This window comes from Carcharodon carcharias, chromosome 6 (genome assembly GCF_017639515.1).
Source record: "Carcharodon carcharias isolate sCarCar2 chromosome 6, sCarCar2.pri, whole genome shotgun sequence".
NCBI classification, from domain to species: domain Eukaryota; kingdom Metazoa; phylum Chordata; class Chondrichthyes; order Lamniformes; family Lamnidae; genus Carcharodon; species Carcharodon carcharias.
Window position 1 is genome coordinate 183264424 of NC_054472.1, and position 23781 is coordinate 183288204.

At 44.9% G+C, this 23781-nt stretch overlaps 1 protein-coding gene across 4 annotated transcripts in view; it reads left to right on the forward strand.

The window, feature by feature from the left end:
- The window catches only part of LOC121278688 (NIPA-like protein 2), a 99849-nt gene that overhangs the window by 56083 nt on the left and 19985 nt on the right, over window positions 1–23781 (forward strand). For 3 of the 4 annotated variants that reach the window (XM_041189033.1, XM_041189032.1, XM_041189031.1), the window contains 3 exons: window positions 14022–14118; window positions 17822–17957; window positions 22065–22153. In XM_041189033.1, coding sequence (XP_041044967.1) covers window positions 14022–14118; window positions 17822–17957; window positions 22065–22153 — 322 coding nt within the window. The remainder of the gene's footprint in view (window positions 1–14021; window positions 14119–17821; window positions 17958–22064; window positions 22154–23781) is intronic. The other variant, XM_041189035.1, reaches the window with a different exon arrangement.

Genomic DNA, 23781 nt, shown 5'->3' on the forward strand with positions numbered 1-23781 from the left:
GCCTGATGACAGAGTTCTGTAGCCCACAGGGAAAGTCCTGCCCATGTTTGGAAAGTGATGGCTTCTCTGACAGTCCACTGGGCCAATGACTTGACCTGTTGTTGCATGGTGTGAGATTCCAGATCCCGGTGGGGATCTGAGAGGAATCTTTTATCAGGTAGTGAATTGTTGTGTTATGGAATGCATTGCCTGAAACCAGGTTGAATGGTAACTTTTGAAAGGCAGTTAGATACATTATTGAAAAGGAGAAATGTACAGGACTGTGGGGAGAGAGCAAGGGGAGTGAGACTAATTGGATAGCTCTTTCAAAGAGCCGGCACAGGCATCATGGGCTGAATGGCCATCTTCTGTGCTGTTTATTTCTATGATTCACCTGTGGTCTGGGCTGTTGGCTGATCTCAGTTGAGTAGCAACATAAGTGCTAAAGTCGGACTCTCCCTCCTTCAGTTTGGGAGCAAATCCAATTGCTATTCGTTAGAGTGTTGGAAAATGTGTTCATGGGCACTAGGTGAGGAAAGAACCAGGTGGGCCTGAGATATCCTCACCGTCAAATAATCTGATGGTAGAAACAGAAGGAGGCCATTCAGCCCCTCAAGCTTATTCTGCCATTCACTGAGGTTATGGCAGATTTATATCTCAACTCAATTTACTCGTCATGGTTCCATATTTCCAAATGCCCTTAATGAACAAAAATATATCAATCTTAGTTTTGAAATTGATCTGCAGCCTCAAAAACATTTGGGGGGGGTAAAGAATTCTGGATATCCACTACCCTTTGTGTAAAGATGTGGCCCCTGATGTTACCCCCTGAACAATCTAGTTCTAATTTTAAGGTTGGACTTTAGGGGGATGGTGATGTAGTGGTAATGTCTCTGGACTAGTAATCCTGAAGCCTAGGCTAATCCTACCAAAGCAGCTGGTGAATTTAAATTCAATTAATAAAATCTGGAACATAAAGCTATCATTGATGGTTGTAAAAATTCATCTGGTTCACTAATTATCCTTTAGGGATAGAAATCTGTCATCCCAACATGGTCTGGCTTACCTGTGAATCTAGACCCACAGCAATGTGGTTGACTCTTAACTGCCCTCAGTTCAAGGTTAGTTAGGGATGAGGAAAAAAATACTGGCCTTGCCATATGTCATGAAAGAATTTTTAAAAATCTCCCCCACCACTTTCTAATCAAACTCCTTTATTATCTCAATTGGATCGCCCATTGAACTCTTGTACTCAAGGGAATATAAGGCTATCCATTCAACCTGACCTCATAATTTACTAATTTTAGTCCCAGTGTCATTCTGGCAACCTTCACCATTGAGGCTCACGTACCTGAGAGAGGTATCAGGTATCAGTTATCATTAGTATTATATCTCAATGTGAGTCATTCCTTCAAGTCATGAAGGGTTAAGAAACTACTTGGGGACAGGAGTCTTGCGTAAACACACTTTGACTTTCCCTTGTGCTCCACTGTTTTCCATCAGATATTTTAATATTCTGTCATTCCCACCCACCTAAAGCTGCTTTAACATTCTCTAGACACATGTTTCTACATTTCTACCTCCATTTCCCCACTACAGCACAGAAGGAATAAAAACAAAAAACTGCGGATGCTGGAAATCCAAAACAAAAACAGAATTACCTGGAAAAACTCAGCAGGTCTGGCAGCATCGGCGGAGAAGAAAAGAGTTGATGTTTCGAGTCCTCATGACCCTCCGACAGAACTTCGACAGTTCTGTCGAAGGGTCATGAGGACTCGAAACGAGCACAGAAGGAAGCCTTTCAGCCCATTGTGTCTGCACCGGCTCTCCGAATGAATATTTCACTTAGTACCATCCCCCCCACCTTCTCACTGTAACCCTGCACATTCTTCCTTTTCAGGTAACAGTCTAATTCCCTTTTGAATGCTTCAGTTGAATCTGCCTCAACCACACTCTCAGCCAGTGCGTTCCAGATCTGTTGGATCCTGTGGATCCTCGCTGCCAGTTAGTTGTGAGTGGCGGCCGAGTTGGTGCTATTGATAGAGTTGATCAGCAGACGCTTCTTAGGTGGAAACGCTTAGTTTATTTACAAAGGTACTCAGCAGCAACTAAACATGTGCTTTCACTTCAAACTCGATCTCTACACTACTAATTACTGACTAACTGCTAACTACAGAGGTAGCCCGCGCTACTCTCCTATTGGATACTAAAGATCATGTGATCTTCCTTAACAACATTCTTCTTAAAGGTATATTACACATGAAATAAATCCATAATTACCACAAGACCCTAACCATTTGTTGCGTGAAAAAGTTTTTTCTCAAATCAATTTTGCTTCTTTTGCCAATTACTGTGCTCTCTCATCCTCAATCCTTTCACAAATGGAAAAAAATTCTCCCTCTTTGTCCGGACCCCTCGTGATTTTGAATACCAGGTCTCCGCTGAGTGTTCTCTTTTCTAAGGAAAATGGTTCTAACTTCTTCAATCTATCTTCAAAACTGAAGCCCCTCATCACTGGAACCATTCTCATGAATCTTTTTTACACTCTCTCTAATGCCTTCACACCTTTCCTAAGTTGTGGAGGTATTCAAAATTTTGAGGAGTCTGGACAGAGCAGATGGGGGGAAATTGTTCCCACTCATGAAATGATTGAGAATGAGAGGACACAGATTTAAAGTAATTAGTAAAAGAAGCAAAAGTGATATGAGGAGAAATTTTATTACGCAGCGAATGGTTAGGGTTTGGAATGCACTGGCTGAGACGTGGTGGAGACAAGTTCAACTGAAGCATTCAGAAGGGAGTTAGACTGATATCTGAAAAGTAAGAAAGTGCAGGGTTATGGGGGGAAGATGGGTTACTGACACTAGGTGAGTTGTTCAATTTCGAGAGCCGGTGCAGACATGATGGGCCAAATGGACTCCTGCGCCTGCAAGGTCTGCTCGCCGACTCATATAATGATGCGCGGTGATGTCGAGGGGAACTCCCAATGATGTCACTGCTCCCTATTTAAATTTTCAGGTAGGCGGGGGCTCAGCAAAATCAGCTGTGCACCCTCCGACCTGTCAATGGCCAATTGAGGCAATTGACAGAGTCATTAAAGTAATTAATGGACCTGCCCGCAGAGTGGGAGCCCTGGCGGGCAATAGAAAAAGCATCAAGCCTCATCCACGGGCGGGATGAGGTTTCATGTAGGTTTAAAAAAATTTAATGAAAGTTTTTAAAAAAGTTATGGACATGTCCCAACTCATGTGACAGTGTCACATGAGGGGACATGTCAGGGAACTTTTATTGTTCTATTTTTAATAATTTGTACATTAGGGACGATCTCCCTGAGGCAGCACTTAGCCTCAGGGAGATGAGTGCGCTCTTTTGTGCGCATGCGTGAAAGAGCGCACTCTCGGGTTTTGGGACTCCCCCTGCCTGCACAGGGAGCACATAGCGCTTCTGAGTGGACACCATGCTGGGCGGGCCTTAATTGACCCGCCCATGTGAAATGGCGGTGTGCCCCCGATTGGGGGCGTGTCTCCACATGCCCACACTTCAACTACCCCGCCCCCCCGCCCCCCCACCCGACAGGGGGAAATCCAGCCCTAGCTGTGCCTCATACAAGGTCAGCATAACTTCCTTGCTCTTGTACTCTATGCCCCTATAAATAAAGCTAGGATACTCTACGCTTTATTAACTGTGCTCTCATCCTGTCCTGCCACCTTCAATGATTTATGCACATATACACCCAAATCGTGCACACCCTTTAGAGTTGCACCCTTTATATTGTCTCTCCATGTTCTTCCTTCCAAAAATGAATCACCTCACATTTCTCCACATTGAAACGCAGGAGTCAATAGTTCTGAAATTCCAGTCAATCCCTCAATGTTTGGTGGGTAATTATTCTAACAGTAACATGCTCTTTGCTGCCAGTCAACTTTGTGTGCCTTGGCAAACTGCCAACAGCATTACCAGGGCAACCTTCTAATTATTTTAAACCCACTCCTGGTATGTTTGACGAGCAGTCTGATGTGCTTCTGTTTGAGAGGGTGTGCGAGTGTATCTGGATGGAGCAGTGTATGTTTAAGTGCACTACGCACCTGTCCATGTGTTGACATTGCCTTTGAGTGGGCTGGGCATGGTGGGAGGTCGAGAGGAGGGGACTGAGGGGGGGTGGGGGTGAATTGAGTGACAAAGAAGAACAGCCCATGTTCCTGTTAACTCAATAACAGGTGAGTCGCTCTGGGTGTCACATCCCCCTCATTTGAGGCAAACTGATTATTAACCCTGTTGTTTATCTTAACTCCTTCTGGCTCCTCCTCATCCCTCAGGAGCTGAGTTTCTTTTACATTGGAAATAGTTGTGCTCAGGATCTAGGGCCGGAATATTCCTGCCCCATTGGCGCCGGGCATCAGGGCCAAAGAAGGGAGGAGACAATGTGGCGGGAAGGCCAGAAATCGGTTTCAGGTCATCGTGAAACCAGTTTGTGATTGTCCGCCACTGCACATCAGGAACCTAATTTCAATACTTTAGCATCTCATTTTAAGCCCTGCTCGTCGGAATCATATCCCGCTACCCCCCCCACCCGCTAAGCTGGATCATCCAGGCACATTGGCGTGATTGCACGCTGACCTGTTTCACAACTCAACATAAGCCTTGAGCACCTTGCGGGCTGCATGTTTCGCTCGGGACTTCGAGGTTTGTTTGCCCACCTTGCTTAGGGCAGCACTCGCAGTCATCAGTGCCAGGCTTCGCAACCAGCACCTCATCACTTTTAGGGGGTTCACGGGCAGGTGTCTACCCACCAGACTGGTTGGAAGGCGGGGGGGGTAGCTTTACAACAGCTTAAGGGCAAGTGCTTGTTTGAGGAAGGGGGGAGGTATCCCAGGGTGTGTGTGTGGGGACATATGTTGATCAGTGCAAGTGGTCTCAAGATGTTGAGGGCTGAGGAGGCTGTCTCCAGAGGAGATGAGGCCAGATGGAGACGTGAGGGTGTGTGTGGAAGAGGGTGAGTGGTGATGTCCCTTGATCTGGCAGTGAGTGACATGCCAGTGAATGTGTGATGGGCTTGTGAGTGTGTGAGTTTAGAGTGATGAGATGGTTGCCTTACCCTGGCAGTACAGATAAGATCCTTCAACCTCTTTCTGCACTGGATGGCTGACCTCCTATATGCAGCATTGGCACTGACCACCACAGCCACTGCCTCCCAAGCTGGAGCGTTGAGAGATGGGACCCCGCAGCCAGAGATGGGATAGAGGACATCGTACCGGCCTCCACACCATCCCAGGGATGCATCACTGAATTGGGGGACTGCGTTCTATCTAGCTTTCGGGACCATGTCTTCACCAGAGCAGTTCTGGGCCGCAAGCATCGCTAAGTGTGCACATGGTTGCAGTTTAAATATAGCGCTCAGTGTGAGGAAGCGACGAGGTAGCAGCATGGTGGGCAAATCAAAGGCCGCCAGCCACTAAGACAGGGTGTTTCCTGTGGCTGCATAATTAATGAGGTGGGATTGGGGCGATACCACGTGAAAACCCACCGCTGCGGCCGGTGGGTAAGACGTCATTTCTTCGTGCCCACTACTGCACTTAGTGCAAATCTGGGACGATTCCACCCTAGAACTTTAGCAAATCTCATCGGCACAAAAGTGACTGTGTATTATGAGAACATAATGTTAAAGTTGATTTCAGCATCAGGTGACAGATTGCTGGTGATTGTGGAATCTGGACATGTGAAGTTATCGCCAACCTCCAGCGCCACCTTGTCAATGCTGATAGATGGCAGTGTGGCAACATGTTGGGTCGGGATATTAGTCTTCTTGATGCTGATGGTCAAATCCAGCTCTTTAAGGGTGTGAGAGTCTGTCCATCTGCTGCTGAAGGTGTCCCTCAGTGTGGAATGCAGCATTGTCAACATCGAGAACCCTCTGACAAGGACTCGGTTTACCAAGACGGATCTCAGGCAAACAGGGTTGCAAAGCTTTGCAAGCACAGAATTTCAGTGTTGTGTAATTGTGGTCTGGTATCAGTCTTTGACAGCTTAAGTATGTTACACATTCCAAACAAATTACAGGCTTGTGTTTAGCATTTTGCTTTGCTTAAATGTGACCAAGGAACAGGGAAAGACTTTAGCTAATAAAACAATTACATGGAATTTACAGCACAGAACCTGGCCTATGCTCCCCAGGAGCACCCTCCCACTCTACTTACATCATCTCACCCTGCGGATATATCCCTTCATCCCTTTCTCCCTCATCGGGAAGAGTGAAGTTCCTTTAACTTCTGAGTTTATTTATAATCATTGAATAACTCAGCGACAGCATGAATTACAACCCAGAGAGTGTTTGGAATGTGGAACTCGCTGTGCGACCACAAGGAGTAATTGAGGTGAATATTGGAAATGCAGTTCAGGGGAAGCTAAATAAACACGCGAGGGAGAAAGGAGTAGAAGTTATGGTGGGCGGAATCTTCCGGTCCCGCCACCCCCAGCCCCACCCACACCCCAGGCCCCACCCCACCCCGCCTCTCCCAGCAGATGGTGAACTTTGAATTCAATAAAAAAAAATCAAGATTAAAAGTCTTATGATGTCCATGAAAACCATTGTCGATTGTTGTAAAAACCCATCTGGTTCACTGGGGATGGAAATCTGCTGACCTTACCCAATCTGACCTACACGTGACTCCAAACCCACAGCAATGTGGTCCACTCTTAAATGCCCTCTGAAATGGCTGAGCAAGCCGCTCGGTTCTCAAACGCAATTAGGGATGGGCAATAAATGCCAGCGATACCCACATTCCACAAATGGATAAAAACAATTTCCGCAGGAGCTGAGGGTAATATTTTTAGCTTAGCGGGCAGGCGTCCCGATGTCATCGCGCGCTCGCGCGATATTTCAGTCGGCAGCGCGCCCGCCGACAATTAAAAGGCCTATTAAGGCCATTAAAAAGTTGATTAAATTTTTGGCTGCCCATCCCACCTCACGGTTGGTGGGTGGGGCAGGCGAAGAGGCCAAGCGGCCTTTGCACTTTTTTGGAAACCTCATCCACGGGCGGGATGAGGTTTCCAAAAGCAAATAAAGATCAAATAAAAGCTTTGTTTTCTTCATTAATAACATGTCCCTGCTCACGTGGCAGAGTCACACAAGGGGACGTGTTTCATTGCATTTTTATTTTTTTAAGTATACTTTATCGTATATCAGCAGAGAGCTGACTTAGGGAGATTATGCAGCGCGCACCCATGCGCATGTGCCAAGGTGGCGCCCAGCCCGCTCTCCGCCCTGCCCCCGCCCGCCCAGACAGCGCTCAGCTCTGCTGCTCACGTTTCACTCTGGGACTTACCCTGGCCCTCCCAGTGTGAAATTGCCTTCTGAGCCTGCAGGCCAAGGGCAAAATTTTGCCCTTACTTTCAGTTTACATAACGCGGCCCATAATAAAAGTACATATATAGAATGAGATTGTATAATAGGCTATGTAAAATGTGCATTTTAAAAGTTGTCTTTAATTATTTTCTTCACCATGTTTCACTGATATTAATTTTGGATGAATTTAATTATTCTGTATGAAGCTGTCCTCATCAGAGATTCTCCTGGTATTAACTGCCCTGACTTACCTCGTGCTGCTTGTCAATATGACTTTTTATTTTAAAAGTATATCACAAGCCTTTCCTTTCTGCTTTCCTAGTTTTGTTATTACTTTTCCTGGACATGTTTTGCCTGCCTGTCTTCATCCTCCGTTCCTCTTTAGTTCCTTGCTCATTCCTTCTCTCTCATATCAACGTTGGACAATGAAGTATTACATTAGCTCTACTGTCCTTTCTTTCCCATTGATGGTGCTTTAATCCTGGTGAGTCTTGGTGGTTCACAGGAACGTTTGGTTTGGAGGAGATATCTGTTAACTCATTCAAAGCCCATTCACTTAGACTGAGTTAAAATTGAGTCTCATCTTTTGACAGAACCGACTTGGCCTGCATATTGGACCTGACTTGGCCTGCATGTTGGACCTGACTTAGCCTGCATATTGGACCTGACTTGGCCTGCATATTGGACTTGACTTGGCCTGCATATTGCACCTGACTTGGCCTGCATATTGCCCCTGACTTGGCTTGCATATTGGACTTGACTTGGCCTGCGTATTGCACCTGACTTGGCCTGCGTATTGCACCTGACTTGGCCTGCATATTGGATCTGACTTGGCCTGCGTATTGCACCCAGCTTGGCCTGTGTATTGCACCTGGCTTGGCCTGCGTATTGGACCTGACTTGGCCTGTGTATTGCACCTGACTTGGCCTGCGTATTGGACCTGGCTTGGCCTGCAAATTGGACCTGACTTGGCCTGCATATTGGACCTGGCTTGGCCTGCAAATTGGACCTGACTTAGCCTGCATATTGGACCTGACTTGATTGAAGCTGCAGTTTAGCTCCCTCAAAGTCAAGCTCAGTGGACTTGGGCACCTCCTTGTGACCACATCAAGGAACAGCATGTGTAAAATCCCTGCACGACTCTGCCACAATTCTGTTTGGAGTGGAAATACTTGGGACTATTAATAGACGACAGCAAATAATTGAAACTGTTAACTGCTGTTTCTTGAAATATTTTTAAAATTTACTATTCCATGGGATGTTAGTGTCACTGGCTAGGCCAGCATTTTACAGAGACTTTACAGTGCAGAAGGAGGCCATTCAGCCCATTGAGTCACTGGCTCTCTGAAAGAGCATTCCACCTAGTCCCACTCCCCTGCCTTATCCCTGTAACCTTGTACATTCTCTCTTTTCAGATAGCAATCCAATTCCCTTTTGAATGTCTTGATTGAACTTGCCTCCACCACCCTTTCAGGAAGTTTGTTCTGGATTCCAACCACCCTCTGGGTGAAAACATTTTTCTTCACATTGCCTTACTACTTTTGCCAATTATTTTGAATCTGTGCCTTTTAGTCCTTGTTGCTCTCTTGAGTGGGAACAGTTTCTCGCTACCCTGCCCATACCTCTCAGGATCTTGAATACCTCTATGAAGTCTCCTCTAAGCCTTCTTTTCTCCAAGGAAAACAATCCCAACCTCTCCAAACTATCCTCAAAGTTACAGTTCTTTATTCCTGGAATCATTCTTGTGAATCCCCTCTGTGCTCCCTCCAGTGCCTTTCCATCCTTCCTCAAGTATGGCACCCAGAACTGGACGCATTTCTCTAGGTGAGGCCTAACTAGTGTCTTACACAAGTCCAACATGACCTCCTTACTCTTGTGCTCAATGCCCCTATTAATAAAGCCTAAGATGCTATATGCTTTATTAACTGCTCTCTCAATCTGCCCTGCCATCTTCAATGACCGACGTATAAATACACTGAGGTCCTTCTGTTCCTGCAGCTTCTTTGGAATTTCTCTCTTTATTGCCAAAACAAATCATCTTACACTTCTCTGCATTGAACTTTATCTGCCACTTGTCTGCCCAATCCACCAACATGTCTATGTCCTTTTGAAGTTTAAGACTATCCTCAACACAGTTGACAACATTTCCAATCTTCGTATATCTGCAAATTTTGAAATCACGCTCTAACCACCACTGAGCAATAACCTGCTCACTGACACCCAGTTTGTGTTCCACCAGGGACTCAGCTCCTGACCTCATTTCAGCCTTGGTTCAAACATGGACAAAAGAGCTGAATTCCCAAAGTGAGGTGAGAGTGAAAGCCCTTGATAACAAGGCTGTATTTGACCGAGTGTGCGATCAAAGAGCCCTAGCAAAACTGGAGTCAATGGGAATCAGGGGGAAAACTCTCCACTGGTTGGAGTCATATCTAGCACAAAGGAGGATGGTTGTGGTTGTTGGAGGTCAGTCATCTCAGCTCCAGGACATCACTGCAGGAGTTCCTCAGGGTAGTGTCCTCGGTCCAACCACTTTCAGCTGCTTCATCAATGACCTTCCTTCCATCATAAGGTCAGAAGTGGGGATGTTCACTGATGATTGCACAATGTTCAGAACCATTTGCGACTCCTCATACTGAAGCAGTCCATGTCCAAATACAGCAAGACCTGGACAATATCCAGGCTTGGGCTGAAAAAATGGCAAGTAACATTTGTGCCACACAAGTGCCAGGCAATGACCATCTCCAATGAGAGAGAATCTAACCATTGCCCTTCAATGTTCAATGGCATTACCATCACTGAATCCCTCACTATCAGCATCCTGGGGGTTACCATTGACCAGAAACTGAACTGGACTAGCCATATAAATACTGTGGCTACAAGAGCAGGTCAGAGGCAAGCAATCCTGCAATGAGTAACTCATCTCCTGACTCCTCAAAGCCTGTCCACCAGCTATAAGGCACAAGTCAGGAGTGTGATGGAGTACTCTCCACTTGCCTGGATGAGTGCAACTCCCACAACACTCAAGAAGCTTGACACTGTCCAGGACAAAGCAGCTCCACTTCCACAAACATTCACTTCCTCCACCATCGACGCACAGTAGCAGCAGTGTGTACCATCTACAAGATATACTGCAGGAATTCACCAAGCACCCTTGGACAGCACATTCCAAACCCACGACAAATTGCCAACTAGAAGGACAAGGGCAGCAGACAGAAGGGAACACCACCACCTGGAAGTTCCCCTCCAAGTCACTCACCGCACTGACTTGGAAATATATCGCCGTTCTATTACTGCCGCTGGGTCAAAATCACAGAATCACAGAATTGTTACGATGTAGAAGGAAGAACCCCCTTCCTAACAGCACTGTGAGTGTACCTACACCACATGGGCTGCAGCAGTTCTGGCAACTCGGGATGGATGATAAATGCTGGCCCAGCCTACAAAGCCCACATTCCCTGAATGAATTTTAAAAATGTCTAGGTCATTGATATATATCAAGCAGAGCAAGGGCCCCAACACTGACCCCGGGGAACTCCACTGCAAACTTCCCTCCAATCTGAAAAACAGCCATTTATCACTACTCTGTTTTCTGTCACTCAGTCAATTTCTTATCCAAGTGCCTACTTTCCCTTTTATTCCATGAGCTAGAATTTTGCTGACAAGTCTATTTTGTGGCACTGTATCAAATGCCTTTTGAAAATCCATATGCACCACATCAACAGCATTACCCTTATCAACCTTCTCTGTTACCTCCTCGAAAATAGTCCCTATGACTCTTTCTCAGAGCCCTCTTTCACCTTCTCTTTCACTTCGGCCTGGGTAGCATCTTCTTCCTTTGTAAAGATAGATGCAAAGTACTCATTTAATACCTCCACTATTTCTGCTGCCTCCATGAGCAAGTCCCCTTTTTTAATCCCTAATCGGCTCTACTCTTTCTTTTATCATCCTTTTATTATTTATATGCTGATAGAAGACCTTGGTATTCTCTTTTATACTAGCTGCCAGCCTCTTTTCATGCTCTCTCCTTGCTTTTCTTATTAGTTTTTTCACTTCCCCTCTGGTCCTTCTACATTCAGCCTGATTCTCCATTGTATTTTCTACCTGACATCTGTCATACGCGCATTTCTTCCTTTTCATCTTTACCTCTATCTCTCTCGTCATCCAGGGCACTCTGGATTTATTTGTCCTACCTCTCCCCTTCAAGAGAATATACCTTGACATTCCCTATAACACTTTTTCTTTGAAGGTGCCCCATTGTTCAGCCGCCACTTCTTCTGCCAACGTTTGATTCCAACTCACTCGACTCAGATGCATTCTCATCCCATCGAACTTGGCTTTCCCCCAAATTAAACACCCCCGCTCTGGATTGCTCCTTGTCCTTCTCCATAGCCAACCTAAACCTTATGATACAATGGTCACTGTCCCCCAAATGCTCTCCCACCGATATGTGATCCACTTGGGGCCAACTCATTCCCCAAAACCAGGTCCATCCTCTCATTGGAGAGGAAACATTCTGCTGTAGAAAATCATCTTGAACACATTCCAGGAACCCCCGCCCCTCTTGTCCCTTTGCACTATTCCTATCCCAGTCTATATTTGGATAATTGCAGTCCCCCATTATAATTGCTCTATAATTCTTGCACCTCTCTGTAATTTCTTTGCAAACTTGTTTCTCTACATCCCTTCCACTAGTTGGTTGTCTATATACCACACCAATCAATGTCACTGCACCTTTTTCATTCCTTACCTCTAGCCAGGGAGATTCTGTCCTTGACCCCTCAGGAACATCCTTTCCCTCCAGTACTGAATTGCCATCCTTAATACTGCCATGCCCCTCCACTTTTCTTCCTTTCCTGTCTCTCCTAAACACCTTGTACCCAGGAATATTTAACACCCAGTTCTGCCCTTCTTTGAGCCAGGTCTCTCTTATAGCAATAGTATCATAATTCCATTTGTCAACCTGTGCCTGTAGTTCACCAATCTTATCAACCACATGTATTCACATACATTCACATTAGCCCTGATTTAGGCTTTTTAACTTCCCCCCGCCCTTACTCTGACCCCATCTAATGACTTACTATTGCCTACTCTAGTTCTATCAAACTCTCCAAGTATTCTATCTACCTTGATACGACTCTCTGGTACCCTCCTTATCAGTTAATACTTCTCTACTTCCCACTGCCAGGTTTCCTCTTCTGCACTCAGAATTTCCCCTCAGGTTCCCATCCCCCTCCCTACCTCCCTGTGAGAACATTAGTCCCAACTCTGTTAAGGTGTAACCCATCCTCCTTATACAGATCCCACCTGCGCCAGAATCAGTCCCAATGTCTCAGAAATCTAAAGCCCTCCCTCCTACTCCATTTCACCAGCCACGTGTTGAACTGCTCAGTCTTCCTATTCTTTTGCTCACTAGCGTGTGGCACTGGAAGTAATCCTGAGATTACTGCTCATGAGGTCCTGCTTTTTAATTCCCTTCCTAACTCCCTAAAATCTGCTTTCAGGACCTCATCCCTTTTCCTCTTTATGTCATTGATCCCATTATGGACCACGACCTCTGGCTGTTCACCCTCCCCCAGTAGAATATTGTCCATCCCTAAATGCCTTTGAGCAGATGATGGTGAGCCGCCTTCTTGAACCGCTGCAGTCCATGTGGTGTAGGTACACCCCCACAGTGCTGATAGGGAGGGAGTTCCAGGATTTTGACCCAGCGACAGTGAAAGAACGGCGATATATTTCCAAGTCAGGATGGTGAGTGACTTAAAGGAGAACTTGAGGGTGGAGTTGTTCCCATGTGTCCCTTGCCCCTCTAGGTGGTAGGGGTTATGGATTTGGAAGGCACTGTTGAAAGAGGCTTGATGAGTTACTGTAGTGCATATTGTAGGTGGTGCACACTGCTGTCACTGTGCGTCAGTGCTGGTGGGAGTGAATGTTTCATTTGGTGGATGGGGTACCAATCAAGCAGGCTGCTTTGTCCTGGATAGTGTTGAATTTTGTGGCAATCAAAAGTGAAGCAAAACAAGGAGTAGTTACAATGTAAAAACAAAAAACAAAAACAAAAAAACTGCGGATGCTGGAAATCCAAAACAAAAACAGAATTACCTGGAAAAACTCAGCAGGTCTGGCAGCATCGGCGGAGAAGAAAAGAGTTGACGTTTCGAGTCCTCATGACCCTTCGACAGAACTCAAGTTCTGTCGAAGGGTCACGAGGACTCGAAACGTCAACTCTTTTCTTCTCCGCCGATGCTGCCAGACCTGCTGAGTTTTTCCAGGTAATTCTGTTTTTGTTGTAGTTACAATGTAATGTTCCTTGCTAGCACAGCACTGAACAAAATTGAAATTTGAAAAGTTTATACCTGCTTCAGCCCCCCATTCGGTGACCATTCAGCTGAGCAAATTTTGACAACTGCAACACTGAACATTTGTTTGCTGGCTGGTGAAGTGAATGTGCATCAGGAGACTGTGTCAATGACCTGCCAGGCCATTCTCTCTCCTTACCTTTTAAGAGGCCCCATTATTTGAAAGGTTGAGCCAATTTGGCATTGGGCGTATTTCATGTATGGGACACAGCCCTGCAAAATTGGATCTTTTTGGCCCCATTTTGTGGAGATTTTCCTAGTTTTGTCCAAGACAAATTCTCTGTTTGAGATGGAATTTCAGCTGCGCAGCGTAATAACCACACATTGTTTCTGTTTCCGTGCAGGCTTTGGAATTCATATTGTTTGTTATTTTGCTGTATCTCTACAAGAGAAGAGGCATGAAACACATAGTGCTCCCACTGCTGATTTCTTCATTACTTGGTAAGAGCTGATGCGTAGGGGGAATAGCCACAGCTTGCCTTTAATACACTTTCCATTCTGACGTGGGGAAAAAATGCTTCAGTGGGACCAACTCCTTCCCTGCCTCCCGTCTCTACGCACTGCAGACTGTAGCTAAGGAAACGAGGGGTGTGCAATTCCCAAGCTGCTGTAAAGCTGCTCCCAACCGGGGAGGAAATACAAATTAAAACAGTCCCAAAGTGATAAATGACAAGTTGTTACTGCCCTGTCGGAAGGCATACAGTCACTGCCTCCTCAGAGCAGCATCTCTGAGCTTGGAAATTTGCTGCACATGAAATTGCAAGCATGATACCAACTTGAAACACCTCTGCACTGTGCCACCTGTAGTGTTCAATAGTTCACTCGTTCAGTGTTTGATTATGTGAGTCTGTTTACAATTAATGCTCACTGTGATTGGCTGGTTAAGCCTGAGTGTAGGCTCAGGAAAAAGGAAACCAGGGAGCAGCTGGAAGCCAGAGTTGTAGGATGGAGTAGACATTTTAAAACACTGCAAATAAAACCTGTTACACACATAGAAACTAATGTCATCTCTGCATAGCTCCAAGATGTAAAACATTCGACACAAGTTTCTTTTAATATTAATTTCATTTTTAAAAACTTTTTTGTACTTTTTCTTCATGCTAATCAAGATAGCCATGCAGAAGGAAATAAAGGACTTGCATTTCTATAGCACCTTTCACAACCTCAGGATGTACCAAAGTGCTTTACAGCGCAATGGGGTACTTTTTTTTGAAGTACATTCACTGGTGGAATGTAGGAATCTCAGCAACCAATTTGTAAAGAGCAAGTTCCTGCAAACAGCAATGTGATAATGAGCAGATCATCTTTTTTTATGATGTTGATTGAAGGATAAATATTGGTCAGGACACCGGGGAGAAATCCCCTGCTCTTCTTCGAAATGGTGGCCATTGGATCTTTGACATCCACCAGAGAGGGCAGACAGTGCCTTGGATTAACATCTCATCCAAAAGACGGTGCCTCCAACAGTGCAGCACTCCCTCAGTACTGCACTGAAGTGTCAGCCTAGATCCACTGTTAACACACTCGGGTGAGGTGCAACTTGGTGAGACGCAGTGCAAATCCTACACTTTAGTATGGGGCCTAAATACCAAACACAGAAGAGTGATTTTATTTCCTACACTTCATATCCAGGAATGAACTGACCAATTTTTACTCCAGGCTCATATCCAGCCAGGAAACGTGGGCTGAGATTACTGAAAAAAATTTCATATAGGGCCTTTGTAATCAGCAGCAAAGCAAAATTCAAGGAGTGGGGAGGTTCACTGGATTTGCATCCATTGAACTTGAATGATGGGATTTGCCCATCCCTATTGCAGCCACTATTTTCAGTGCACGAGTAGATGAAAACACTCATATTAAATGTTCCCTACCTTAAGGCTTTATATTTTTGGTGCTTTCTTTCTTCATGCTAATCAAAGTAGGCATCAAGAAAGATATAGAGGACTCGCATTTACATAGCCTTTCTCACAACCTCCAAAAGCGTGTTAAAGCCCACTTTGTGATGTGTAATTTAGAGAAGGTGCCAGCCAATCGGCACACAGCAAGCTCCCACAAATAACATTGACCAGAAAATCTGTTTTTAGAGATGGCAATTATGCTAGATCAATTGTAAATTTTAAAGCTGAGATGTGCTTTTTTTTTGTTAACCAGAGGTATTAAGGGGACTAGGGCAAATGTAGGTATATGGAGTTGGGTTGCATGATCTCATTGAATGCCAGAACCAAGTTCAAAGGGCTGAGTGGCCTCCTCCTAAGGTTGTTCCTATGTTGGTTAAGGAATAAATATTTGCCGGGACACTAGGGATAATGGCTCTGCTTTTCTCCAAAACTGTGACCGTGGGATCTTTTACCTGCACGTGAGAGGGCAGACAGGGCCTCAGTTTATTTTATTTGCTCCAGAACACATATTAAAATGTTTCCTACATCCAAACAGTGACTGCAATTCAAGAAATACTTCAGTGTTTTGGGACATCCTGAGGTCTTTTTGGGGAGCAAGTTGCTGATTTTCACGGCTCTGCGTGTGAGGATGTGTTTCGTCACATTACCCATGAATGGCCTAATTCGGTTTTTAAGAGCTTATGAATCTATAAAGACTGGCAAAAAAAAATATTTGTCTTTGCTGAATCAAAGTCATTTATAATCCTTTAACCAGAATGTTCACCAATCACCAACTTCGTCCTCCATATCAAAGAATAAAGTAAATAAAATAACCTCCAAAATACTTAGTGATAAACACCAATGAATAAACAGAATAGACAGCCAACTATTCAATGTAGGTAATGATCATTTACATTTTCCTCTGCACTTTGCTTATAAGCTACATCCCCCAAGACGGTGCTCATTTATATCACAGCTTTGCAGCTGGAATTTTCCATGTCCCTTTATTGATAGTTACAGTAATTTCTTGTTTTGTTATTCATTCATGGAATGTGGGCTTCGCTGGCTGGGCCCAGCATTTATTGCCCATCCCTATTTGCCCTTGAGAAGGTGGTGGTGAGCTGCCTTCTTGAATCGCTGCAGTCGCTGTGTTGTAGGTACACCCACAGTGCTGTTAGCGAGAGAGTTCCAGGATTTTGACCCAGTGACAGTGAAGGAACGGCCGATATATTTCCAAGTCAGGATGGTGAGTGACTTGGAGGGAAACTTCCAGGTGGTTGTGTTCCCATCTGCCTGCTGCCCTTGTCCTTCTGGGTGGCAGTGGCTGTGGGTTTGGAAGGTGCTGTCTAAGGAGCCTTGGTGAATTCCTGCAGCGCATCTTGTAGATGGTACACACTGCTGCTACTGTGCATCGGTGGTGGAGGGAGTGAATGTTTGTGGATGTGGTGCCAATCAAACGGGCTGTCTATTTTCTATTTTTGCACTGAGTTAGAAGCCTGTGCACATCTCTATTTGTCTTAGAGCACTGTCAATGAGTGATGTAATCCCCTTTGTTTAAATTACAGGGCAGGTTCCAGAAGGATTTGAGATCCTTTTATTTTACAGCACAGACTCTGGAGAGGGCTAAGTGCTTGTTTTTACACACGACAGATCAGATCTCAGAAGAATGTGTGATCTCTGTTTACTTAAGAACATAAGAAATTGGAATAGCAGTAGGCCATTCAGCCCCTCAAGCCTGCTCCACCATATAACACGGTCATGGCCGATCTTCCACATCAGCTCCACTTTCCTGGCCAATCCACATGGCCCTTTAGAGTCCCAGGATCTAATGTCCGTCCTGAATACACTGAATAACCGAGCACTCCCAGCTTTCTGCGTAGCCAATCCAAAGAATCACAACCCTCTGAGTGAAGAAATATTTCCTCACCTCAGACCAAAACGGCCAACCCCTTATCCTGAGACCATGCCCCCTATGCCCCCTAGTCCTCGACTCTCCAGCCAGGGGAAACTGCCTCTCAGCATCTACCCTGTCAAGCCCTCTCAGAGTCTTCCATGTTCCATTCTTCTAAATTCAAACTCTCTTCATAGTATAACACCATCATCCCAGGAATCGATCTAGTGAATCTCCTTTGCACCCCCTCTCTAAAGTGAGCATGTTCTTCCTTCGGTACGGAGATTAAAACTGTACACAGTACCTCCAGGCCTGTTCTCTTTCTGTTTGTCTTTTGCATATGTGGGTATAATAATCCTTATTGTGTCTTTTACAGCCTCACTGTCTGTGATCTCAGTAAAGGCCGTGTCCGGGATGGTAACAAGCTCCATTAAGGGGCAGATTCAGTTCCAGTATCCCATATTCTACGTGATGCTCATTATTATGATGGCATCTTGTATTTTCCAAGTACAGTAAGTGTTTTCAGTCAACAGTTTGGAAAGGAAAGAAAGGCTTGCATTTATGTAGCATCTTCCACCAACTCCGGACGCCCCAAAGCGCTTTACAGCCACTGAAGTACTTTAGAAATGTCGCTACTGTCGTAATGTAGGATGCACGGTGGCAAATCTGCGCACAGCAAGCTCCCACAAACAGCAATGTGATAATGACCAGGCAATCTGTTTTTTGTGATGTTGATTGAGGGATAACCATTGACCGGAACAACGGGGATAACTCCCCTGCTCTCCTCTGCAATAGTGCCACAGGATCCTCCCCATCCTCCTGAGAGCACAGACAAGCTCCTGTTCCGAAATGGATGGTGCTTCCAGCGGAGGACCATAGTGCAGGACATTGCTTAGGCTGAAATATGCAATAGGGACGTAAAATCTCTCCATTCTTGTCAGTTTGTGCACGCGTTGACTTGACCTGCATCCGAAAAAGTACGGCAGAAACCTGCTCTGAGACCACCCCCCTCATATAAGTGAAGGACTTGCATTTCTACAGTGCCTTCCACGACCTCAGGGTGTCGCAAAGTCTCTTACAGCCATTTTGAAATGTAGTCGCTGCTGTAATGTAGGAAACACAGCAGCTAATTTGCACACAGCAAACTGCCACCAGCAGCAATGTGATGACGGCCGGATAATCTTTTTATTTGGCGATTTTGGTTGAGGGATAAATATTGGCCATGACACCAGGGAGAACTCTCCTGCTCCTCTTGGAAATAGTGGGCGTGGGATCTTTATTATGCCGCATACATACCATATGGTGGCCTGTGAGTTGAAACATGACAGCAGCCTGAAGAATTTGCTTCCTCTTATTCCCTCCGTAGGCAGGTACCTGATCTCTGCCCAGCCCAGCTAGAGCGGGACAGTTGCCGTGAGGAAACTTGCTGCCCCAGTCCATGGGGAATTGATCCTCCGTTTCCCCAAAAGCAGCGCAGATGAGAAAGGCCACTCAGCCCATCGAAGGTCCTGGTGACCCTAACATTCCCCCCATTCTAGCATCGAATTGGTTTTTGTTGCAATTGATTCCTGGGATTTTGCCTCCATTATTCTGTCATGTTCTGATTATTCCGCGTGGGTCAAGCTGAATTTTCTGATGCCAAAAATAAAATATCCTCTTGATAGTTTGAGCTCGCTTCCCTTTCAATTGATTGGGTAGAAAGTGGAGAGATGCAATCTCCAGACCATTGCTCCCTGCAAAGCCCCTTCCTCATAGTGTAGATTTAGCAGAATGACACCTGGACTCCAAGGTCTAACTCACAAGGAGAAATTAAATAAACCGGGGCTGTATTCCCCGGAATTTAGACCATTAAGGGTTGATTTAATCAGATTTCAAGATATTAAGGGAAAAAGATAGGAGAGAAAATATTTCCACAGGTTGAGGACCCTGGGACTTTGGGGCATAGCTTAAAAAATTGGAGTCAGACCTTCCAGGAGTGAAATCAGAAAATCCTTCCACATACAAAAGACATTTGGAACTCTCTTTCACAAATGGTAATTCATGCAAGATCAATCATAAATTTTAAATCTGAGATTGATAGATTTTTGTTAACCAAAGGTTTTAAGTGATGTGAGGCAAAAGTGAGTGGATGAAGTTAAATTGCAGATCAGCCATGGTCTCATTGAATGGTAGAACAGGCAGAAGGGCTGAATGGCCTCCTCCTGTGCCTATGTTCCTCATCAGGAACGCCCGCCTGGAAATTCACCTTGATATCTTCAAAGAAAGCTAGCAAGCCGGAGAGCCCTTATTCTGGTCTTCCGTTTTGAGGGCTTCTGTTAAAGGGTTCATCCGCTGTTGTTGACAAAATAGAGCAGGCTTCCAAGCTGCGAGATACAATGAGGGTCCTAATTGGCTGTTAATTCCTCCAAGAAGTCGAGGAGGTTGGTTGGGCAGATTCTTCCCTTCTGAACCATGCTGATTGCTGTTAAGCTGCTCTAGCTCCAGGCACTTGCTCACCATCTGGTGTGCGTTGCCTATATGCCAACATGACGATCCACTTTTGTGCACAAGGAATCACTTATATGAATGGTCAGCATGAGTTTCAAAAGTGAAAACCTTGCTTGACCAACCTTGAATTTTTTTTTGAGGAGGTAATGGAGAGAGTGGACAGTAGAAATACAGCAGATGTAATTCATCTGGATTTTTCAAAAGGCTTTCAGTTAGGTGCCCTGAAATGGGTTAATGGATAAGGTCAGAGGATGTGGAGTCAGGAGATGGGGGGGCAGAATGGGTTGCTAGCTGGCTTCAAGGCAGAGCAGAGAGTGGGAGTGAAGAGTAGTTATTGAGAGTGGCAGAAGGTGGGAAGTGGTGTTCCACAAGGATCAGGTGCTGAGACCCCTTCTGTTCAGTTTACATTAATGACTTGGACTTTAGAATCAAAAACACCATTTCTAAATTCGTGGATGACACCAAATGTTTTCTGAGTGGGTGGGGAGGTGGTAATCAATACTGAAGAGAACTGCAACAAATTACAAGAGGACATTAATAAACTGACAGAATGGACAAATAATTGGCAAATAAAGTTCAACCCAGATAAATGTGAGATAGCGCATTTGGTAGGAAGAATAGGGAGGTCGCATTACTAGGGAGGGAGAAGTCCAGGTAGATTAGAGAAGCAAAGGGATCTCAGAGTCCAAATATATCAATCACTAAAAACTGCACCACAGGTTATCAAGGCCATTAAAAAAGCAAACACTGGTTTTATTTCTAGATGGTTAGAACTGAAAACTCGGGAAGTTATGTTAAACCTGTATTGAACCTTGGTTAGACCGCACGTAGAAAACTGTGTGCAGCTCTGGTCACCATAATATTAAAAGGATACAGAGGCACTGGAGGGGGAACAGAGAAGATTTACCAGGATGATACCAGAAATGCCTGGGTGTACATATTGGGAAAGGATTACAGGCTGAAAATATAAGCCTGATGGATGACCGATTGGAGTTCTTTAAAGTTATGATAGATTTTGGTAGAGTGGATGCAGGGAGAATGTTTCCTCTTGTGGAGAAGGACATATCTAAAGGTCATCAATATAAGATAGTCACCAAGAAATCCAATAGAAACAATTTCTTTACCCAAATATCGTTGAGAATGTGGAACTCGCTACCACATGCATTTAAGCAGAAGCTAGACAAGCAGATGAGGGAGAAGGGTATAGAGGGTTATGATGATCAATTTAGGTGAGGAAAGATGGGAGGAGGCTTGATAGGAGCATAAACACCAGCATGGACTTGTTGGGCTGAATGGCCTGTTTCTGCGCCATATATCCTATGTAATTCAATTAATACAATCTCTCTGTGCCCTGTTTCTTGACCAAACTGACCCCTCTGGTTTTCTGATCACTTTTCCTAACAAAACATTTTGTAACCTTCTACAGTATCTGTTCATTAATATCTCTGAGTAATGTTCCCTTTTCCTCTGTAACATTTCTCTCCTCTAATGATAACCATGCTCCCGGTTGTACTTTGGTTCCAGCTCCAATCACTGAGTATTCACTCCTGATGTCTGAGGCACTCAGTGCTCTGGCATTGAATCTGACCATGCTGCATTCCCTCGGCACTGCACTGCTTTAGTATCATACTCACCTCTGATTTTGAAGGTTGTGGGTCCAAAACCCACTCCGGCGGCCCTGAGCCTGTAATGCAGGCTGACGCTCCAGTGCAATAATGAGGGAATGCTGCACTGTTGGAGGTGCTGTCTTTCAATTAAGACCATGAAGCTGAGGGCTCAGTCTTCTCAGTCCCAGACGCTATTGTGTGTGGAACAGCAGGAGCTCTGCTCAGTGTCCAGGCCAATATTTATCTTTCAACTAAATCCTGTTTGTAAAAAAAAAATACCTGGACATTAACTCAGTGCTGTTTGTGGGCAAAGTTTTTCTGCCTCATTTTCTACATTACAGCTACGTGACTATGCTTCCAAAGTACTCCGATGGCTGTAAAGGGAGTTGTTATATAAATGAAAGTCTGCTCGGTTTTATTTTGTTTTGGAATTCTTAAAAGAAATGCTGTACGGAAAGGTGTTTGGATTATGTGAGCTGAATTTGGAGATTGCTACTCATGCACAACAATGATGATTTCTTGCAGATTCTTGAACCAAGCCATGCAACTCTATAATGCAACAGAAGTGGTGCCAATCAACTTTGTTCTCTTTACAACTAGTGCCATCATCGCAGGTATGATAATGTTCCTCTCAATCCTGCTGCTACTGGAGACTCAAATAACATCCAGGCTGGTGCAAATAGGAACCCGGTGCAACTACTGGAGCACTACTACCGAATCTGTTTGCTTCCCTCCATTAAGAAAGGGACTTTGTCCAAATGCTTCCCTCTATCCCCACTGAAGGAAGAGAAAATGGACAGTTACTTATATTGGGCACTATTCACTTTGTAATGCATTGCGCACCTTCAACCCAATACTTTACAGACATGTTGTGAGATATTGCAGTCCTTTATTGACATGTCCAAAATACTGCAGCCCAATAGGAACAGGAATGGGCCATTCAGCCCCTCGAGCCTGCTAAGCCAGTCAACTAGATTGTGGATTATCTGTATCTGAGCTCCACTAACCCTGTGTGGTTCCGTATCCCCTAACCTAACAAAAGTCTATCAACCTCGGGTTTGAAATTTCCAACAAACACCCCAGCCCCCCCCTCCCTCTCCTCACTACACCCCCTGCAACCCCACGCCCCCCCACACCGGTCCCCCAGCCCTCCGTCCCATCCCCCCATCCCCTCCCAAAACCTCAACAGGTCTTTGGGAGAGAGAGTTCCAGGTTTCCACTTCCCTGAGTGTGAAGAAATGTTTCTTGACATCACCCTGTGTGCCCTGTCTTTAACGTTCAGGTCACACCCCCTTTTCCTGGATGCCCCCTTAGAGAGGATAGTCTAAACACCGCCTGTCTCTTCGCCGCGATTGCAACTATAGTGAGCGTCTCTGCGCCTGCAACTTTGAAGCTTCCAGTGAAGGGAATTTTTAGTTTTATTCTGGAAATTTCCCTCAGTTAATTCCACGTTTTCAGCCTATTATACTTCTGTCAACAACAGCATTGGGAAAAGTTCCACCTTCTCCAGTTTTCGATCTATGATTTCCTGTGATGGAACACTGCTGTGGCAATAATCAATAGAGATTATTGATTTGGGAAATAACCACAAAAAGTTGATTGCGAAGCATTAATCGGGTGAAAGCTTGCCTTTGTCATTGCTCTAGCTGTGCGCCAACCCTTCCGATTAAATTACAGCCTTGAGATCACTGCTGGGTATCTGTAATTCATTTGCAAAACTCACTGTGGCCTCACGTGTGCTGTTATCCAGAGCTAGCCTGATTTTTGTGTCAGCAGCAAGTGTAAGTCGAGATTCTGTCAGCCAGCATGTTACTCATGCACGGTGAATAATTAATAACCGTAGCAATTGGTGATGGTTTTATCAAGAAGCTGCCAGGCATTTTAAGGACCAGAAATTTCTAATGCGTGTTTAAATACCAAGCCAAACAAGAATATCACTCAATGGCATGTAGTGTACAACGCCTGCTAGAATTTTGAATTTAAAAAAAAATGAAGAGTAAGTTGAACTTACTCAGTAGTATATGGAGGAGAAAGATAAGATTTTCTAATTTAAAATTATGAGTGGTTTGTTCTCCTTAGGGCAGGGAAGTTTAAGGGAAGATTTTTGTTTAGATTTTTTTTTTAAATCCTGACAGGATTTTAACAAAGGACAGAGATTTAGGGCATTTGGAGAAAGAATCAAGAAAAATGTGAGGAGAATTTTTTTATTTTACGCAAGAGAGTTGCCATGATCTGGAACGGC